At 41.5% G+C, this 18,403-nt stretch overlaps 2 protein-coding genes across 2 annotated transcripts; one reads left to right on the top strand and one right to left on the bottom strand.

Annotated features, from left to right (window-relative positions):
- The first annotated feature begins 882 nt into the window (after positions 1 to 882).
- On the top strand, positions 883 to 12,049 carry LOC124646465 (transcription factor MYB3R-4-like). The gene is made up of 12 exons (XM_047186571.1): positions 883 to 933; positions 3,242 to 3,489; positions 3,572 to 3,626; positions 3,908 to 3,965; positions 5,118 to 5,212; positions 5,770 to 5,873; positions 6,282 to 6,410; positions 6,657 to 8,031; positions 9,524 to 9,723; positions 11,117 to 11,195; positions 11,314 to 11,535; positions 11,816 to 12,049. Exons 2-12 carry the CDS (start codon positions 3,374 to 3,376, stop codon positions 11,936 to 11,938), a joined length of 2,556 nt encoding a protein of 851 aa, XP_047042527.1. The 5' UTR covers positions 883 to 933; positions 3,242 to 3,373; the 3' UTR covers positions 11,939 to 12,049.
- Positions 12,050 to 14,906: 2,857 nt separating this feature from the next.
- Positions 14,907 to 17,600, bottom strand: LOC124647329 (histone deacetylase 2-like). Its single transcript, XM_047187291.1, has 9 exons — positions 17,505 to 17,600; positions 17,240 to 17,379; positions 16,857 to 16,921; positions 16,733 to 16,779; positions 16,285 to 16,329; positions 16,136 to 16,186; positions 15,524 to 15,610; positions 15,119 to 15,206; positions 14,907 to 15,016 (listed from the first exon to the last, which is right to left on the bottom strand). The coding sequence occupies exons 1-9, from the start codon at positions 17,598 to 17,600 to the stop codon at positions 14,922 to 14,924; spliced, it is 714 nt and encodes a 237-aa protein (XP_047043247.1). The 3' UTR covers positions 14,907 to 14,921.
- Positions 17,601 to 18,403: the final 803 nt, after the last annotated feature.

The following is an 18,403-nucleotide window of genomic DNA, read 5'->3' as shown; positions in this document are numbered from 1 at the left end:
TTCTTCCCCTCCTTCTCTTAAATATATGTTCAGCTTGGGCACACGCATACAATAGGGAGTTTGAGATAGAAAAGAATTCAGTGCATGCACAGGAAATAATTAAGGAAATGTTGGCTGTCAATCTGGTTTTTTCTTCCTGGACGGTGGGAATAGACGGACGAGAGAGTCAATGAACGCAGCGACAAGACCTGGTTCGTAGTTGTGTCGCCTTCCAATCAGAAGCGGTTTTTTTCTGGGAAAATTTTAGCACGTTCGATTTTTCTGACGGACGAAACATCAGAAGGCACTGGGAGGCCCGGTTGCAGATCGGAAGGCACTAAAATCTCGGTTTTTTTATGAACGAAAATTTGTTCCGGTTTTTCGACCTACCAATATCACCGACCGGTAACCTATTAGTAGAGATATAGATATAGATATAGATATAGAAAAGTAGATGAGTGGGCCGGCGAGACCCTAGAAATGGTTCCGTTGCCTCAAGCCCAAACTAAAACGACCGGCAGAACCGTAGTGTGGAGATTCCGGACGCCCCGCCCACCGACTATCTCCGGTAGCCAGCCGTTGTATTCAAAACTCGCGGAAGCGGCAGGCTAGCCGTTGAACGAACGGCTCGGCATCCCGGTTCTGCCGGTAACCGACATCCTAGCCGTTCGTCTCACTCCTTTCTTTACTGCTCCAGTCTGTCGTCCCCACCCCGTCGTCTTCCAAAACATAATTAAAATCTCCCAAGCAGAGGCGAAGCACAGAGACGGCTTATTTTTTTATCCTAATAAAGAAAAAAAAGGAGGAAACTTTTCCTTTTGCGCTCCTCCGGCGATTGGGGATTCGGTATTTCGGGTGGCGGAGGCGGCACGGCAGAAGGGCCCGGTGCGGCGCGGATCGACCCGCCACTGAGCAGAGCTTAGGCGGACGCGCCGCGTCCGATCCGCCGGAGAGGTGAGCTTTCTTGGGTTTACCGGAGTAGAAATTCCCCGTCTATCTTGTTTGCGATGGAGCGGTAGAAATTGGCGTTTGCTTTTCCGGCGTCGGCCGACCCTCCGGAGATGCAGATGGCATCCGCCCGCTAGGTGGGACGGGGATTTGCCGGATCTTGGCGTTTCCTGGAAAGAAATTTGTGTGGATTTTTGCACATCAAGAAAATAAAATGTTTGCTTCTGCCTGAGGCGTGGATCGAAAACATGTCGGTGGTGCTGGGAGCCTGCCTGCAAGGTGTTTCTTGGGGGTGGGCAATGTGAGATTCATTGGATCGAAAACATGTTGATTTAAAAGGGCTGTATGTGCTTTGCGTCTGACGGAGGTATCAGTTTAACAGTTCATGCGATCCTGGTGTCTTCTGTTGCTCCATCAGTGCTTTCTCCAGTTCATCTCATCCCAGGTTCATCCAGGTTGGATTGCCAAGGTCAGACATAGTGGTGCATTCAGATAGGGCACTAGATGTGCCCCATAGGCTTCTAGTCTTGCCCGATGATTCCCAGTGAGCAGCAAGGCCTAGTCCTTGAGGTTGCTCGAAATACTTTCAAGGACCTGTTTAATATTGATGATCCACAAACCGCAATTAAATGTCACATCATTCCTACAGTTTCATAGTACCCACAGGACAGCGAAATGCACCAAGTTAAAGCAACGGCATATTGGTGACTATTAAGCCATTGCCTGGAAACATCACTCAGGTCATTAACCTCTAGATCAAAGAAACTGCCAAAATTTGCCCAAACATATCTTGCCACAACACATTCAAAGAACAGATGATATCTAGATTCAACTTCTTTGCACAACATACACTTTAGAGGTTTCTTCATATTCCTTTTTCTCAGATTATTTTCGAGAAAATGCAATAGACTATTGCGTTTCATTGCATTGAAAAGGCAGAATTCAGATTTACAATCCTCCTAAGAGGTCACAGGCGAACCGAAAAGAAACACATATCAGTGGACATCCCAGGTTGTTGGCCACACATCCCTTAGGCCCTTGGCCCTAGCGGTAACCCACAGCCTGGCCTAATCCTTGATCTTGTCAAGCAAGCTTTGCATGGAGGGTTTCACCCTATCGAAGATGCAGCTGTGCTTCCAGATCATCCAGGGGGTCAACAGGGTGATGGTGGCGAGCACCTTGCGCATCGGCTTCAGCAGGTCTCTGTGCGCATCGATCCCCTTGTGCTCAGCGGTTGACAAGGCAGCCTAAGCCAGGACAGGACCTCATGCCAAACTTGCTGGGAGAAGGGGCAATTCATGGTGAGGTGGTGCATCGTCTCAGGCAGCGGTCCAGCACCGGTCCTGTGCTGCAAGCCAATGGTGAAACTTGACGTGCGGCGGCGCCCAAGTCTTCCAAATTAGTTTGCAGCTCTGGGAGAGAAGCGAGCCATGGAATAGGGCCCTGTAACACGATTGCGCGGAGTAGACGCCGTTTGGAGACCACTTCCAAACGAGGCGGTCGCTGTCGGTGGTCAGCTCTGTGTGGGCGATCGCTTGCCAGAGGCAGAGGTATTGGCCGACCTCGTGCACGCCCAGCACACCGTGGATGTCTCTGGCCCAGCTGTTCGTCTCGAGCCTGGCTGCCACTGTTGTGGTCTTACGTCGCCGCTTGGGGACGCAATCGTATAGCTGCGTCGCAAACTCACGGACGGCGCGCCCCCCGGTCCACCGGTCCTCCCAGAATAGTAATCAATTTATTTGAGCAAATAGCCACAAGGAAATGTTAATCTTGTGGGGCGCTCTATCGCCTAAGCATCGCTTAAGCTTCCTAAGGCGGATGCCTTAAAACCATGGTCGCATGTCTGTCAAAGTGGCCCTTAGTTCAAAATCCACTTGTTAGGTGTATCAGTACATTACATATACTATAGTATGGGCCTATGGGCCAAAACTCACACAGACCATACACATACGAGCATGAGCTTTCATGTGGTCAAGCAGTGATGTCTCATGATGGGGTGGTTTTGGTAACAACAAGGGTCATGAAAGCTGTGGTATATGGCAGTAGTGGTGGAGTCATAGTATGGCCACGCCTGGGGGGTTTGGCTGGTATGCTTGTGAAATGTTCGTGACTGGTATCCACCCTTTCTACCTTTTATTTCATTCGTGAAATGTTCGTACATGGTGGTTATTTTAAATTGCATATCTACCTTTTGGTGAAATGGTGATTTCGCACCATATCCTGCAAGTTATATGCTCCTTTTCCTTACGGCTGTTGCCATTGCTATTTCCTGAAGTTACTTTAATCTTCTTCTTTTTTGTCTTTTCCTTGGCAGTCTATGACCTACTCTCCTTCTGCAACGCAACTTCGTGAAGGACATACTGGGGGTTTGACATTATAATGATTCTTAGACCCTTCCCTGGCTTCTACTACAGAGTGGAAATTGAATTTTTAGTGTTCACTCATAATGACAAGTGACAAAGGAAGGACTTCAAAGAAGGCTGCTGAGGCTTCACCCTCTGCTTTGGCTGTGCCTGATGGAGGAGCCAGCAGTGGACGGAAGAAGGGACGGCTGCCCAATGGGTAAAATTTTATCAAATTAGAACCATGTACCAGACTTTGAATTATAGATCTAACTTTATGGATCTGATTATTTGTACTTTAGGAGGACAACAGGTCCAGCAAGGCGCTCAACCAAAGGGAATTGGACCCTGGAAGAGGTAAACTGTCAAAACTCAATTTTGTGTAATTTTACTGAAAGACCTTTCTTTTCAGAGGGCATAGGTTCTATTCTTGTATAGTGAAGACAGCGACAGAGATTTATATATGGTGTGGACTTTGTCCCAAAATATTTCTTGTAACATATTTGATAATTGTGAAGGCATTTAATCAATAAACAGTGCATAGGAATGTATAACAGATATGAATAGTACTGAATTTGTTGCCTCTAAAGCAAGTGCACTCTTGTTGTCTGATTTTTCTATGTGCTACTCAAATGTAGGATGATATACTTCGGAAGGCTGTTGAAATCCACAAAGGAAAAAACTGGAAAAAAATAGGTACTTTTATTAACCCGACATAACAGCACGAAAGTTGTTGGTCATTGTATTTGCTGCTACTATTACATTGCTTTAATCTCTGCCACTGTACAACTTGAAATTCCTCTCCCAATGTTTGTTTTATGGTTTGTTGATTTTTGTTCCAAGTATCCAGTTAAAAGGGCTATCTGAAATGAGGCGATACAATGTACCCCCTCTGGGGTTGCATAAGAGTTGCCGCTTAGGACAGTTACACCCTGTCCAAAACACAACTTAACCACTAATCTCTGTCGTAATTATCCATAGAACCCCAAAACATTAAGTACTTTTCAAGACAAATTTGTACATACGATTACAAGTATCTAACGAAATATTATTGAACACATCGGAAGTCAAAGTTCCAACAGTTCACATTCTCTATCAGAAACGACAACTTTTAGGGAACTGTAGGAATTATATGTATATCACATAAGGACGGGATAAAAGGATGCTCGAACACCACCAAGATGAAGCCAACTCAATCTGCACATATAGCCTAAATGGATGCCTTTTTTTTATATCTTCTGAATTGATTGATGCCTAACTAATGCACATATATCATGTTATTACCAAGGGCTAACGATAAATATGCCCCTCTTGGATAATGCGTGTGTTTTTCTTATTTTGCACACTCTCGAGAAAAATATTGTCAATGCTATTCTCAACTTCCATAATATGCGCTCCATCTTACAACCGATCTAATACAAGAAATTGCTCAGTATTCTGTAGATATGATGGCATATCATTTTAGATATTGCCAACTAGAGTAAAATGTGAATAGATGTGATAAAACATACCTTGGGCAGTAAAACAAAAGATTCAACAGTTTTTTAACAGCGATGTACACCTACTTGCCTTTTGTTAGATGATTAGTGAGCAGTTCCTAAAAGTGCTGCTACGCCTACTTGTTGTGACATGATGCATGTCTATGTTTTTTAACAAACAAGTATCTAAATTCTAAATTCAAGCACCCATCTCTGCATGTACATTTTACTTGTCCCTTGGACTTCATTACAGTTAGACTTAATGTTCATGCTCTTCTTGCATGAGTTTTTTTCCCTGCCTGTTAATGAGAATTTTTGTTGTATCTTTGTCATAATATGATGCTTGACAAACTACCTGTTTTTCGTCCAGCTGAGTGTTTTCCTGATAGGACCGACGTTCAATGCTTGCATAGGTGGCAGAAGGTTTTGAATCCTGAGCTAGTCAAAGGGCCATGGTCTAAAGAAGTAAGATCTATAGTTTAATGACTTTCATTTGTATGTATATCATTTTCTAGCGGAAATTATTCTTGGCTCCCGGGAGCATTTGCTCCCGGATTTTTGGGGAGCAAATTTTCTTTTTAAAAACTTTTCAAAAAATTCTGAAAAAAATCATGCACGTACCTGACCATGGCACGCACCACCTTGTGAAATTTCGCTGCGAAATGTCATTGTATGCGTCCTGGGAAAAAATGACAAATTTCCAGATCTGAGATTCAAAATTTTGGATCTCATTTCATGTCAGAAATTTGTCATTTTTGTCCAGGGCGCATACGATAACATTTTGCAACGAAATTTTACACGGTAGTGCGTGCCATGGTCAGGTAGGTGCATGATTTTTTGCGGATTTTTTTGATAAGTTTTCGATTTGTTCTGATTTTTTAAAAAAACCGGGAGCAAATGCTCCCGGGAGCCAAATCGCTGCTCCCATTTTCTAGAAAAATTAATTGTTCAATCCCCGGATTATAATGAACTACATCACACGTCTGTATGCCACATTATTCCTTTCATTTTCCTTTTTCCAGGAAGATGACATTATTATTAAGATGGTAAAGGAATATGGACCCACAAAATGGTCAGCCATTTCCCAAGCTTTGCCAGGACGCATTGGAAAGCAATGCCGTGAAAGGTATGTCACGTTAAGTATCGATAATATCAACTCCCAAGTCCAAGGTATATACTACTGGTAGTATCAGTAGTATATTTGAAGTATAGTCTGCTTATAGTGGGAAGCTCAGCTGAATTATTGTGCCATCCATGGAAGCATATGTTTTAATTTACACCACAAAGCAGCCTATGGTTCTATATATACTACCCATACTACCAGTTATGGGTGATACTGGATTACTCAAGGTGTTCTCTTGGTCGGTTACTCCAAATCATCACATGGTGATTGTTTCTAGAATTGTTTTGTTTTAGCATGCATTCCTTTATAGGGACATTTGTAGTGCAAAGTAATAGTGTGGTGTAATTTTGCAAATCACTTCAAACTGGACACCAAAAAATTATGTGTTCCTGATCAGATATCTGCATGTAGGTGGTACAATCACCTTAATCCTGGGATAAATAAAGATGCATGGACACAAGAAGAGGAGATAAGACTCATTCAAGCTCATCAAGTCTATGGAAACAAATGGGCTGAACTGTCAAAATATCTACCAGGAAGGTAGCAATTTTACCATCTGCTAGTGAAATTAGAATTTGACTAGTTGTGCTTTTCTAAAAAGAAATGGTAGTAAATGATATCAATAGAAAAAACTGAATGCTTTATGGAATGGTAATAGTAATTTATTTCCAGTTAGAGTTATGTTCTTACAATTAAAAACCTAATGCTGTTCTATGTCTAATATACTTGTATACAAGTAAAAAGTGCATCATTACAAAGATAGTTGAACTAATATCTCCCTATCAGGACGGACAATGCCATAAAAAATCATTGGCACAGCTCAGTGAAGAAGAAATTTGAATCATATAGAGCAGAAGGTTTACTGGCTCAGTTTCAGGGCCTACAAGCTGTTGTATATCCTACAGGGAGCCTAAATGTTGATTCGTCATCTACAGTAACCCAGCAAAGTGAAGGTAGTGGTTTGAATGTTATTCGGGAGGTGGAAGATTCCTCCGAGTTTAGTCAATCAGCATTTGCCAATGTTTCTTGTTCTCAAGTGGAGCAAGTTGATGAGGCTGTGGGCTATCATGCCCTAGTGCATTTCAATGATGAAGGACCACATGAATCTTACTCTTCATGTCAGGAAACATGCTATAATAACGCCAATAGTGATGCTTCTGCTTTACCAGAGACTCACCACTTGCTATCTTTCTCTGAAAATGATCTAGATAAACACTTGCAGCAAGAATTTTCTCAAGCCGACTTTGATCCTCAGTCCGAACTGTGGCAGGATATTTCTTTTCAGAATCTTCTTAATGCACCAGATTCCGTCAATGCCGATTCTTTCTTGAGTTCAAATTACCAGCACAGTGCATATTCATCTGAAGTTGCAAACAATTTTGAAGAACCACTTTATCCATTGCAGACACTGAACTCATCAGGCATAGCAGGCGCCGTGCATCATCAGAGTTCTGATACATCATTAGCACCATCCTTTATTTGTTCAGGCAGTGAAAACGAGACTGTTTCCTGTGATCCGCCTATGGTGCCAGAATCGAGAAAGCAACAGCTGACAAGTGTTGAAGAGTCATGTTTGGAACCTACAACCATGGGGAGAGAAGCATCACCAATCCATAGTGAATCTGTGATAGACAAAAAGCAGCATCCAGAATGCTATGAACCTCTTTGCTTCTCAGGTGTTGAAGTTCCATTTGTCAGCTGTGAGCTCGTAAGCTCCAGTGACCTCCCAGAATATAGTCCTTTTGGCATTCGAGAGTTGATGAGGTCATCCATGAACATCTCCACTCCACTAAGATTATGGGGCTCTCCTACTCGTGATGAGAGTCCTGATGCTGTGCGGAAAAGTGCTGCCACAAGCTTTATATGCACACAGTCAATAATGAAGAAGCGGCAGAGAGAGTTCCCTTCACCTATTCCAGATGTAAGGCGTGCAAAGAAAATGGATACTGAAAAGGATTGTGGTAAGTCAGCCATGCCATTCACAAGAACTGAGATATCTTGTGTAGATGCCACTGGAGATGAATCACTTGATTTATTTTCTCATGAAAATGAGGAAAATTCGAAAGAAGCCACTTATCAGGGTAAAACTGAAGAAAATGGAAAGAGAAATAATTTGGAGAAAAGGGAGATATGTTCAGTGAGGGATGCCGCCAACAATGTAGTAAGTGTTCTCATACAACTATTTTTCTTATATATTTCATTCCATAATATTCCAACAAAGAACATTGCCAATCAATCATTGTGTGTAGCACACAGTGGGAAAATTCCCTTTGTCTGAAATACTGGTCAACATGGAAATACATAGCTGGCATGACATGTGCTCTGGTAAGATGTTAACTCTTATGGGGTAGCATGGCCAGTTGGAGCTAGGCCATGTGGGCCTCGATCCGCCGCCATCGTTCATGGCTGTCCTGGTTGGTCTGATGTGGTTGTATCTCCCACCCTAACGGTGTGAGCCCTTGGATGCCGGGGCGGCGGCCCTGGAAGGTGGACTGCGCGGTTGGCTCTCCGACGAGCGACGTTGCGGTGGTGATGGTTTGTTTCTTTGGCTATGTGGGTGGCAAGGAGTGGACATCAGGGGATCCAGGGGTCGGCGGTGCATCGGCAGTGGAGGCTCCTAGAGCATGACTTGGAGGCCTGGTTTGTTGATGGTGGGTTGACCATGGTACCTCGGTGTGGTGTGGTTGTGATTTCGGGCGAAAGCCCAGCGCTTCGGCGCCAACAGCGACAGCATCTGTGGGCGTCGTGTCCCTCTTGGGGCCGCTGTTGCGGTTACCTCCCTGCCAAAGCTCCGAGTGAAAACCCTTGACTGTTTTCGTCTCGACGATGGCGGCGCGATGCGTCATCACCTTCTTGGGGGTGTCGTCGTGGAGCTGGGTTTACGTTCGGTCACGGCTCACCGTCATTGGCGAGCAAGCTTAGATCCTATCTCGAAGACCTTTGGTGCTGGCGTGGGGCGGTCTCGGTCTTCTATCTTCTACACGTGACTGAGTTGCCACCACTCTCGGTTCTCGCGGTCTGCTGGCAGGATCGGCGCTCCATGGCCCGGAGCGAGAGGACAGGTGGTCCTCTTTGGCGACAGCTTGGTTGGTGTGGTGCAACAATGTCCGGTGGTTTCACAAGAAGGTGCATTGTCACCTCTAATCAGTAGTCGGGGCGCTTCTTGTGGGGTGTAGCTACTCCTATGTTTCCTGTTTTATTTGTTCTTTGCTTTGTAAGAGGGTTCCCTCATCACTTTGTATCGGTTTGGCTGTGTGGCTTTATTTACAAAGCGGGGTGAAAGCCTATTTCAAGGAGCATGGCCAATTAGCCAAATAATTAAGCAATTGGCAATAAATTTCAAGAATAATGCAAAGCTGTTAAATTTAAATGAGGCATGCTTGTGGGGTGTAGCTACTCCTATGTTTTTTGTTTTATTTGTGCTTTGCTTTGTAAGAGGGTTCCCTCATCACTTTGTATCAGTTTGGCCATGTGGCTTTATTTATAAAGCGGGGCGAAAGCCTATTTCAAGGAGCATGGCCAGTTAGCCCAATAATGAAGCATTTGGCAATAAATTTCAAGACTAATGCAAAGCTGTTAAATTTAAATGAGTAGCATGCTTATACAATGTTGTCTTTGCCTGGTCTTGTTCTTACCAATTTGGTTTAATGCAGGTGTCCTCGGGGATTCTAACAGAGAGCAACGCCAATAGCTTCACTACACCTAAGAATGGCCCCAATCCAGAAAGTCGGAAGCTAAATACCACTGCAAAATCTTTTTCTAAAGACATAATATCTTCTCGATCAAAACCAGCAGAACTTCTTGTTGAAAAATCTTCAGCGTGTATCAATGCTGATTATGAGTATGTAAACATGTAAGGTTTACTCTCTCATATTTTCTGCCTAAGCAATTCTTTTGTTCGATTGGCATATGAAATTGTAGAGATCTGTATAGTGGTGCTTTTGCATCGTTTTTATCTGCTCCCTCCGCCCGGGTTTATTAGTTCCACATGTATCCCTAGGTTGTGAATTTGACCTATATAATATAAATTCTATAACACACAAATTATATAGGTTGTGAATTTGACCTATATAATATAAATTCTATAACACAAAAATTATACCATTAGAAAGTGTAACACCTAAAGTTTCTAATGAAATATTTTTTTGTAATACATAACTCATATTAAGTTTGTCAAAGTGATGACTTAGGGGTATGCGTAAGTCTAATAAACCGAGACGGAGGTAGTAACTGAGAGTTCATGCCGGGAACACATGTGCAAAACCATAGCTTAAATATTTTCTACTGTATTCTCTTTTTTCAAAGAACATTTGGTATGGATATGAAAAAAAAACCTTTATTTTTTGTTACACTCCCATCCCATGTTTACCTGATATAAGTTGTATCTGAAAATTTATAAATCTGTCCTTTATAATAGCTTCAGTTGGCTAATTTGGAGAATAATGCACACATATTTGTAATAAACACAGAATAATGCACTATTGCAGAGGGTAATATGTGGAAGTTAAAAGATTTGTTACTGTTGTTTTCTTTTGAATTTATCATCAGTCATGATCTTATATTTATACATTCCCAAACATATGTGAAATTATATTGCAAGGGAGACTACATTGAGAATAATGCGACACATATTTGTAATAAACACAGAATAATGCACCTATTGCAGTGGGAGTATGTGGAAGTTAAAATGCTTGTTACTGTTGTTTTCTTTTGAATTTATCATCAGTCATGATCTTATATTTATACATTCGAAAACATGTGTGAACTTTGCGAGGGAGACTAGATTGAGAACTAAATTTTCATTTAATGTCTAACCTATTTGGTGTTGATTTGATCTTCAAACAAAATTGGTTTCCATGATGCGCAGGATATGTGGTGGCTGCCTGGCTTGTATATTTCCAATCATCTTATGACTGTTAACATATTTTTATCTGAATTGAGCTCAAGTGAAATGCCATTTGGGCTTTACAGTAGCTGTTCATACTTTCCCGCATTGTTCACTGTTAAGTTGAATAACAATCTTAGCTTTTCATAGTGAACTTTCCCGCACTGTTCACTGTTAAGTTGAATAACAATCTTCTTTTTGGTTATAACCATAGCTCTGTGTATACTTTTATAAGTTACTATTTACCTTGTATTGTGGCCTCATTAATAGAATAAAACGATTTTTTCGTTGTTGGTACTCTAATAATGTGAGTGAAGACCCTCCATAATTAAAATTATAACTCCGAACTGCTTTGTTGCAGATTGGCTGATACCCCAGGAATCAAAAGAGGGTTAGAATCTCCTTCTGCGTGGAAGTCCCCTTTGTTCAAAAACTTTCAGGTAGTTTGCTTGCATTAGTGCTTCGCAGAGGCAAGCTATAATTGCATTGTCAACAAATACCTTGCTGTTTGGAGTAATACATGTGTTCTTGAAAGTAGCTGCTATTTTATTCTTCCAGGATGTATTCTTCATGAGCCCAGCAAGCACAACTTTTGATGCTCTAGGATTGGTGAAGCAAATAAATGAACGGAATGCTCCTGCTTTGGAGGAAACCCATGAGCTCCTAGCAAGTGGGACCTTACAAAACCAATGCAGCGAGGAAGACTCTGATAAGGAAAACATAGACCATATTATTATCAAAAAGGAACATGTAACAACCAACCAGCCATCCAAAGTCATGGTACGTAAACTTCACTGGTGCCTAATTATGAATACTATTACTGACGATTACAATTGATCATGTTCAGTTCTGCGATAATTATAGGTTTTGTGAAAATTCTGTTGCTTATGTTAAATTCCTATGATGTTTCCTGAAATTGATTCTTCAGAAACTGTAGTGGTGTGACCACATCAGTCAAAATGAAATAGACTGCCACATAGTGTGAACCTTGATTGGGCACAACTTTTGGTTCAGTTCACAAATCATGTTTACTAATTAAGAGCATAACTTAATTCTGCAGTCCGAGGCAAGGATTCTTGATTTTAACGAGTGCACAACACCTGTGAAGAACAAAGAAGATAACAGATGCCGCACTTTAGGAAGATCTCCAACTTCCTCTTATCTCTTGAAGAATGTGCGCTAAAGTTTTGGGCAAGTGTCTCTTTGAAAAGCTTTTCTGATGCACAATCAGAATGTACATACATGCCTGTAGTTCCTATTAAATGTATGCATTTTTCTTCTTCTTTTAGCTATATACACATTGCTCTTATTAATTGTATGTCATCATATGTCTGCTGTGTTGAAACTTAGTCATGCTTCTCGCGGAAAAAGAAGAAGACTTAACGTTATGGTATTAAAATCAAGCTTTTTGTTTATCAAGTGTTAATAATGTTCATAAAATGCCATAGAAAAATGCCAGTAAGTGACAAAGATGTATTTCAAACCCCGAGTTCCTCAGTGAAGATGAGACCTATCCCTCTGCGACTAATTCTTTCTCTAAGAGAAATAGTCTCATCGATGTAGCATGAGCTGTGCGCTGCCCGCGACCCCTGGGAAACTCTCATTTGCAACTAGTTGCGTCCGCACCCCATTTTTTGTTGTGACACTTCCAAGTTTCCAAAAAATGCAAACTAAAATTCTAGACATACATTGTGTTGTGTGTGCATCTGTGAAGTTTCAGCCAAAAATATGTCAAAATGCGACCTGTGTAAAAAAGAGAAGACGTACGTAAATAGTGTCACGTACTATTTACACATCATTTGTTCTTTTTTGTGTAGGCCACATTTTGACATATTTTTGGATGAAATTTTGCAGATGCACAAGATACAATAGAATGTATGTCTAGAATTTTAGTTTGCATTTTTTGGAAACTTAGAAATGTCATAACAAAAATGGGATGCGGGTGCAACTAGTTGCGGAATATCCCCTCTCCCGACCCCTAGCTTGTCCCCTGAAGTTTCTTAGCAATAAAATATCGCAGGGTCACGTCAGTCAACGTCCAAATTTTGAAAATGTTTAGAAAAGTTTCATGGGGCGGAGGGGAGTACTACCTCCGTTTTCAAAATATAAGCCTTTTTAGAATGTTAAATTAATTTTCTAAAAAAAAGTTATATTTCAGAACGGGGTAATATTATACTACATCTGTCCATATAAGGATGTCTTAGATTTGGTATGTAGATACTATATTTAATTCGTGGTAGACTAGCTTTGATGAATTCTACTGTCAAACTTAGTAAGACTGCTCGTAACATCACACATCTCAAGGCATTTTGGTGACATGACATGCGAATAAATGAAGAAAGAGAGTGAGGTGGTAACTAGCTATGTTACCATAACATCACACACCCCAAGGCAAAATGAGTCTACAACATAATAAATGACACAATGCATGACACCACATATAAGTTACTACCCACTATGAAGGTAGTAACCTAGACTAGTAACATGGCATATGTTACTAGTCTAAGTTACTCCCCACTATGAGCAGCCTAAGAGGAACCAGAGGGGAAAGTTGGTGTGCTTGACCGGGATTAGACCATTTTTGCTGAATCACTTAGTAAGAGGAACCAGATGGGAAAGTTGGTGTGCTTGACCGGGATTAGACCATTCTTGCCGAATCTCTGAAATATATATATTCACAAAAAGGACTACACGGGATCTGTAGAGAATCTAGCGCTGAATCTCTGAAATGTATTCACAAAAAGGACTACACGAGATCTGTAGAGAATCTAGCGAGCGACTGGTTTCTCAGATCAAAACTGCAGGTCAAATTGGTTTTCATTTGAAAATTAGACATAGGTCAGACGTTGTTTGAATTGGTTTCTGAAGACATGAGTACTCAACTGACCAATTAAGCCCTAATTATATAGTTATAAATACTTGAATTACACACGTTTCAAGCTTATAAGCTGACCAGGACAACCAGCAGAGCTATTCTTTCTTCATGCATTGATTGCCTTGTCAGCTACACTTACACACGTATTACCTCGTCAACTGTCTTATCATTCCAGTAGCACTCAACCATCCGTTACATCTGCCCAAATTTCTTGATGTTCTTTTCCACACTGTCAACGACAAGTACAGTGTTGGAGCAGAAGTTCCAACAACCTGGCATGAAGCTTAACTAAAGTGTTGCATACCATTTAAATGTTTGCTGCAGGAGGCTGGCTACGTGGTGGACGAGGCATGGCTGAAGGAAGCTCTCACGAAGGTGGTCGAGGATGCCACAATGGCGGCGGTGGCACCGCCAGGGTCGCTGTAGGCCGGGTCCCATGGCACGGAACCAAAGCTTCTGAATAGGATATCAGTTTTGACCATATCAGGAAGGCGAGAAGGAGGCAGGAATGGGACTCTGTTTCGTGGCAGTGGCGGCGTCTCTGTTTTTCTTTCTCTAGTCTATTCTGTATCACGACTGAAGAGATATCATGGCATATGTCTATGTAGTTCTGGGATTCGTTAGAAGTATAGCCTAGTCCTCTCGATGGTAGTTTACCTGCTTGTCTATGTAGCTCCAACTTTGACATGAAATGAATCTGTTCTGCCGAGGATTGTAGAATTTTGTTAAAATAACCTGGCACCATATTCACGCACTGGATGATAAAGCCCAGCTCAGAACCAAGCTGGTGGCTGGACTATTCGAACCATCAGCGTCTTTCCAGCAAAAGCTGTTACGATTCTAAAAAGGAAGGAGCCAAAATTCTAAATTCCATGGATTACTGTGAACTGTAGGACATCCAACAAGCCGGCAACGGAAGCCAACAAAAAATGATCTTCGAAACTACCAGGAAAAGCCGACGGGACAATACAGCATATTATGTCTTTCTTGATCACCTTCAAGATCTATACAGTACAAAACGGTATATTTAGTGGCTCCAAGGCAAAATTATTAACCAAATCCCATATAGCTTGTCAGTGGAGATGGCCTAATGGGGATCCACTAGGATCTCCAAGTGTTCTCTCTTGTCATGATCACCCTCTCTATGCTTCCATGTTGCTTACTCTTCTCGGAAACAAAGGCATTATGACAAAACTTTTTTTGTAAAACATACATGCTAATTACAAGATATATACATCCAGTAAATGTGTCCTTAAGGTTGAACACTCGTGGCAGACTGGCAGGTGTTCCTTTAGCCTAGCTGGTTACCTAGTTGTATAAAGTTCTTCTGTGAGATATTGATAATCGAATCTGCAATTACTCGTGCACTCGACTTCATGTAGCCGCCTGAGAAGGGGGTGGAACAGTGCATGATGTGATATTAGTCGTTGATGTATGCTAATATGCAGGGTAGCAGCAAAAACACAAATTATAGGAGAAGTGGTTCACCTGATGTCAGCATGAGAAGGGGAATGTTTTGATCTTTTGCAAACCTGAACACCTTCTCATCTCTAATCACCACACGTTCAGGACTTATCTGAAATTTTGGGGGAAAACATGTCAGATTCAGCAGCATCGACCCAACTGGTGCAAGGGACTCGAGCAAAACAAAGGCAATATGCCTTAAATAAACTAGTGTTCATAATACTTCAGCGCACGATTAGTTTCCAATTTTCTGGTGTGGCATTACAGCCAATAAAAGTCTAGCTTAGGCGGAGAGCTGTTGGACTACAATGATGCCATCAAGAAACTTTTTGCATTTTGCACCGTTGCAGAATACATTATGCACAGGCGAAGTTATTTATTCATGGGTCTAATATTTGTGAAAAAATATAGAGTCGATTAGAAAAGTACATTCAAGTTCCCCAATGGATCACCATCCAGGATGTCTGTTCCAGCATTATAAACAATCAACTGGGGCTGAAATCTACTTTGTGCGACCTGCAAACGGCATGATCCAAGAGGAACTGTAAATGCAAGTCTCATAACAAGAAATGAAATTATAAATATAAAATAAGAGTGAATGGTTAAAAGTGCAACAAGTCTGCCAAACAGGGGGAACAAGTACACTGAGAAGTGCATTAAGTTGGAAAGTTGGATTACAATAACAGATAAAAAAAAGTATTGTAGTACCATTGTGTATGACCATGTCATCAGAAAGTAACATGAGAAATTATGTTGCTCAAGTGCCAACCCATTTTGAACATATTATTTCCCATCTCAAACCTCTGTTTCAGTTGAATGTGACGCAAATAACTTATTCAACACTATGCTCTTCACCTCACAATCTAAAATAGTATATAAAAATCACCATTATGTCCAGTTTACTGTGATCCTAGAATATTGCAAAATATGGCGCATAAGATACCATGTTTCTCCTAACAATTCTCCTTAGCCATTGCACACAGGATAATTTCATTTATAATGCAAAATTTGCAAGCACCCCATCTGTAAGTGTACAGATACCTTGAGAGCATTGTCAAGCTGATCCAAGTAATCATCTGTTTTTGTCCCACTCTAAAATGCACAATCACATAATGCACTCAATTCTTATTTGAATTACATGAAAAGAAACAAGAGAATAAATAACCAACAGCTTGCAAGATGTAACTTACAACTAACTCGACTTTTTGATCAATATGCCGCTTAGCAGCGTGGTCCTAAAAACAAGTTATGTCAGTTTATATATAACATCAGAAACATTATATACATCCAAAAACGGAATGACAATAGACAGGGACTGAACTTAAATTTGGTGACACAGACTAAGCATTGGACAGTGGGTGTTCAAGATTTCATAGCAATAAAACATTACAAATAATTTTAGCATACACAGCAGGACTGCTGTTCTTTCTTTTTTGTTGCATCATTCTTTGGATGTTATCTTCCAAAGCATGATGCAGGATATAAGTTTCTGGGGTTGAGAACAAAACTTATTGTCAACACCATGACATGGAAAAATATTCTAGACAAGTAACCTCTACACCAGAAGCAGTTCTGAACCATCAAAAAGAAGCTTGAATTTCCACAGTTGTAACTAGAATTCTAGACAGTGGTGTTTACGAAGGGATAAATTCCAGCATTGTACATGTCCAAAATGTAAACCCTTCCTGCAAGCGAAAAATTGAGATCACCGTGTCATCATAGAGAACATAAAATGCAAAGAAGAACGCAATAGAGGGCATACCATCATTAGCGAAATCCTTTTCATGGCCATTTCCTTGGTGAGCATCCAGATCAATGATCATTACTCTGCAAGTGTTTGAAAATGATAGGTACTTATATGAAGCTAAACTATTGAGTAAACAATATACATATGTTTGAACTCTTGCATTGCACTAGTCCTATGCAATTGGAAGAACATTGTACTAAACAAGATTAACATGACAGAGGATGACTATCAACACAGATAGTTTACAGAGTATATTCACAGCTGGGCAAGCAATCACTTGGTACAAGTCACATAAATAGTTCCAGACGAAGGCAAACTGAATGCAGAGTGTAATATCAGCGTAGGCACAAAACCCACCCTCTTCCTCTGCCACAGTCCGATCTGTATAAGTTTCTCACCTTGAAATATTTAACGGGACGAATGCAAACTGAATGCAGAGTGTAATATCAGCGTAGACACAAAACCCATCCCCTTCCTCCGCCGAACAATGGTGAAATCCGCCACCGACATTAACGGCTGATAAAATGGACCCACCCACCTATGGAAAAAAGAAATAGCTTACAGAGATTCATTGGTACTCATCTGGTTAATTTCAGTACTCATCTGGTGAAATCCATGTACACCAAATTGTCGCAGGGTGCGACAATGGTGTATCATAAAGACCTCTGAAGTGCGGCTGTCCCGCTTAAAATCAAGATCTTTTCTTGGCAGCTTGCGATTGACAAACTCCCTTCCAGTAGTCAGATCGCTATCCGACATGGCCCATCTGATGGCTCCTGTACCCTCTGTGGTGCCCTCGAAGATGCGTCGCACATTTTCTTCAAATGCTCGCTGGCAAGGTTTGCTTGGAGCGTGCTATGGCAACTGCTTGGTTGCAACTGGCATCCGGCCAATTTCGCTCAATTTCACCATATTCTGTCTAGCCTGGCAGGGGCCTCGCGTAGATGGCTTTGGTTGCTGTTACTGGCCCAATCCTGGATCCTGTGGCAAGTCCGCAATAAAATGACGATAGAGAGAAAATTCATTAACCATCTTTCTGCCATAATCTTTAAAACTATGGTTTTCTTGCAGCTGTGGAGTACAAATCCAAGACTAGAGATCAAGGCGGGATTTGCTGGATGATCAACGAGTTGCGGGAGATCTATGTGACCTCAAGATGGAACTCCTGAAGTCCGTGCGGCTCCTCTATCTGGACGTTCATGTTGGGGTGGTCTGCTGGGAAGACCGGCGCCAGTTGCTTTATGCCTCCTTCGTCTTTAAGTTTGGTTATCTTGTGGTGTTAGGTGGTTGCTAGCTTGATGTCTTTGTTTTCTTTGGCTAAGATGTATGCCGAGAGTACTCGTATTGTCGGATGTGTTGAACGCTCTAGGCTTTATTAATTTAAAGTCGGGTATTCCTATGCCTTTTATCTATAAAAAAACTTGCGACCAGTTAGGAAAACTGAACTTCATCTCTGCAACTAGTACCTCCACAATGGCTGGCTGCAACCCTGAAGCTGCTCTTGAGGCTGTTCAAGTATGACTCCGTGTGAACCTGGTGAAGCAAAGACATCGAACAAACTT

This window comes from Lolium rigidum, chromosome 4 (assembly GCF_022539505.1).
Source record: "Lolium rigidum isolate FL_2022 chromosome 4, APGP_CSIRO_Lrig_0.1, whole genome shotgun sequence".
Classification (NCBI taxonomy): domain Eukaryota; kingdom Viridiplantae; phylum Streptophyta; class Magnoliopsida; order Poales; family Poaceae; genus Lolium; species Lolium rigidum.
The sequence above is the reverse complement of the archived record's forward strand: the minus strand, read 5'-3'. Positions and strand labels throughout refer to the sequence as shown.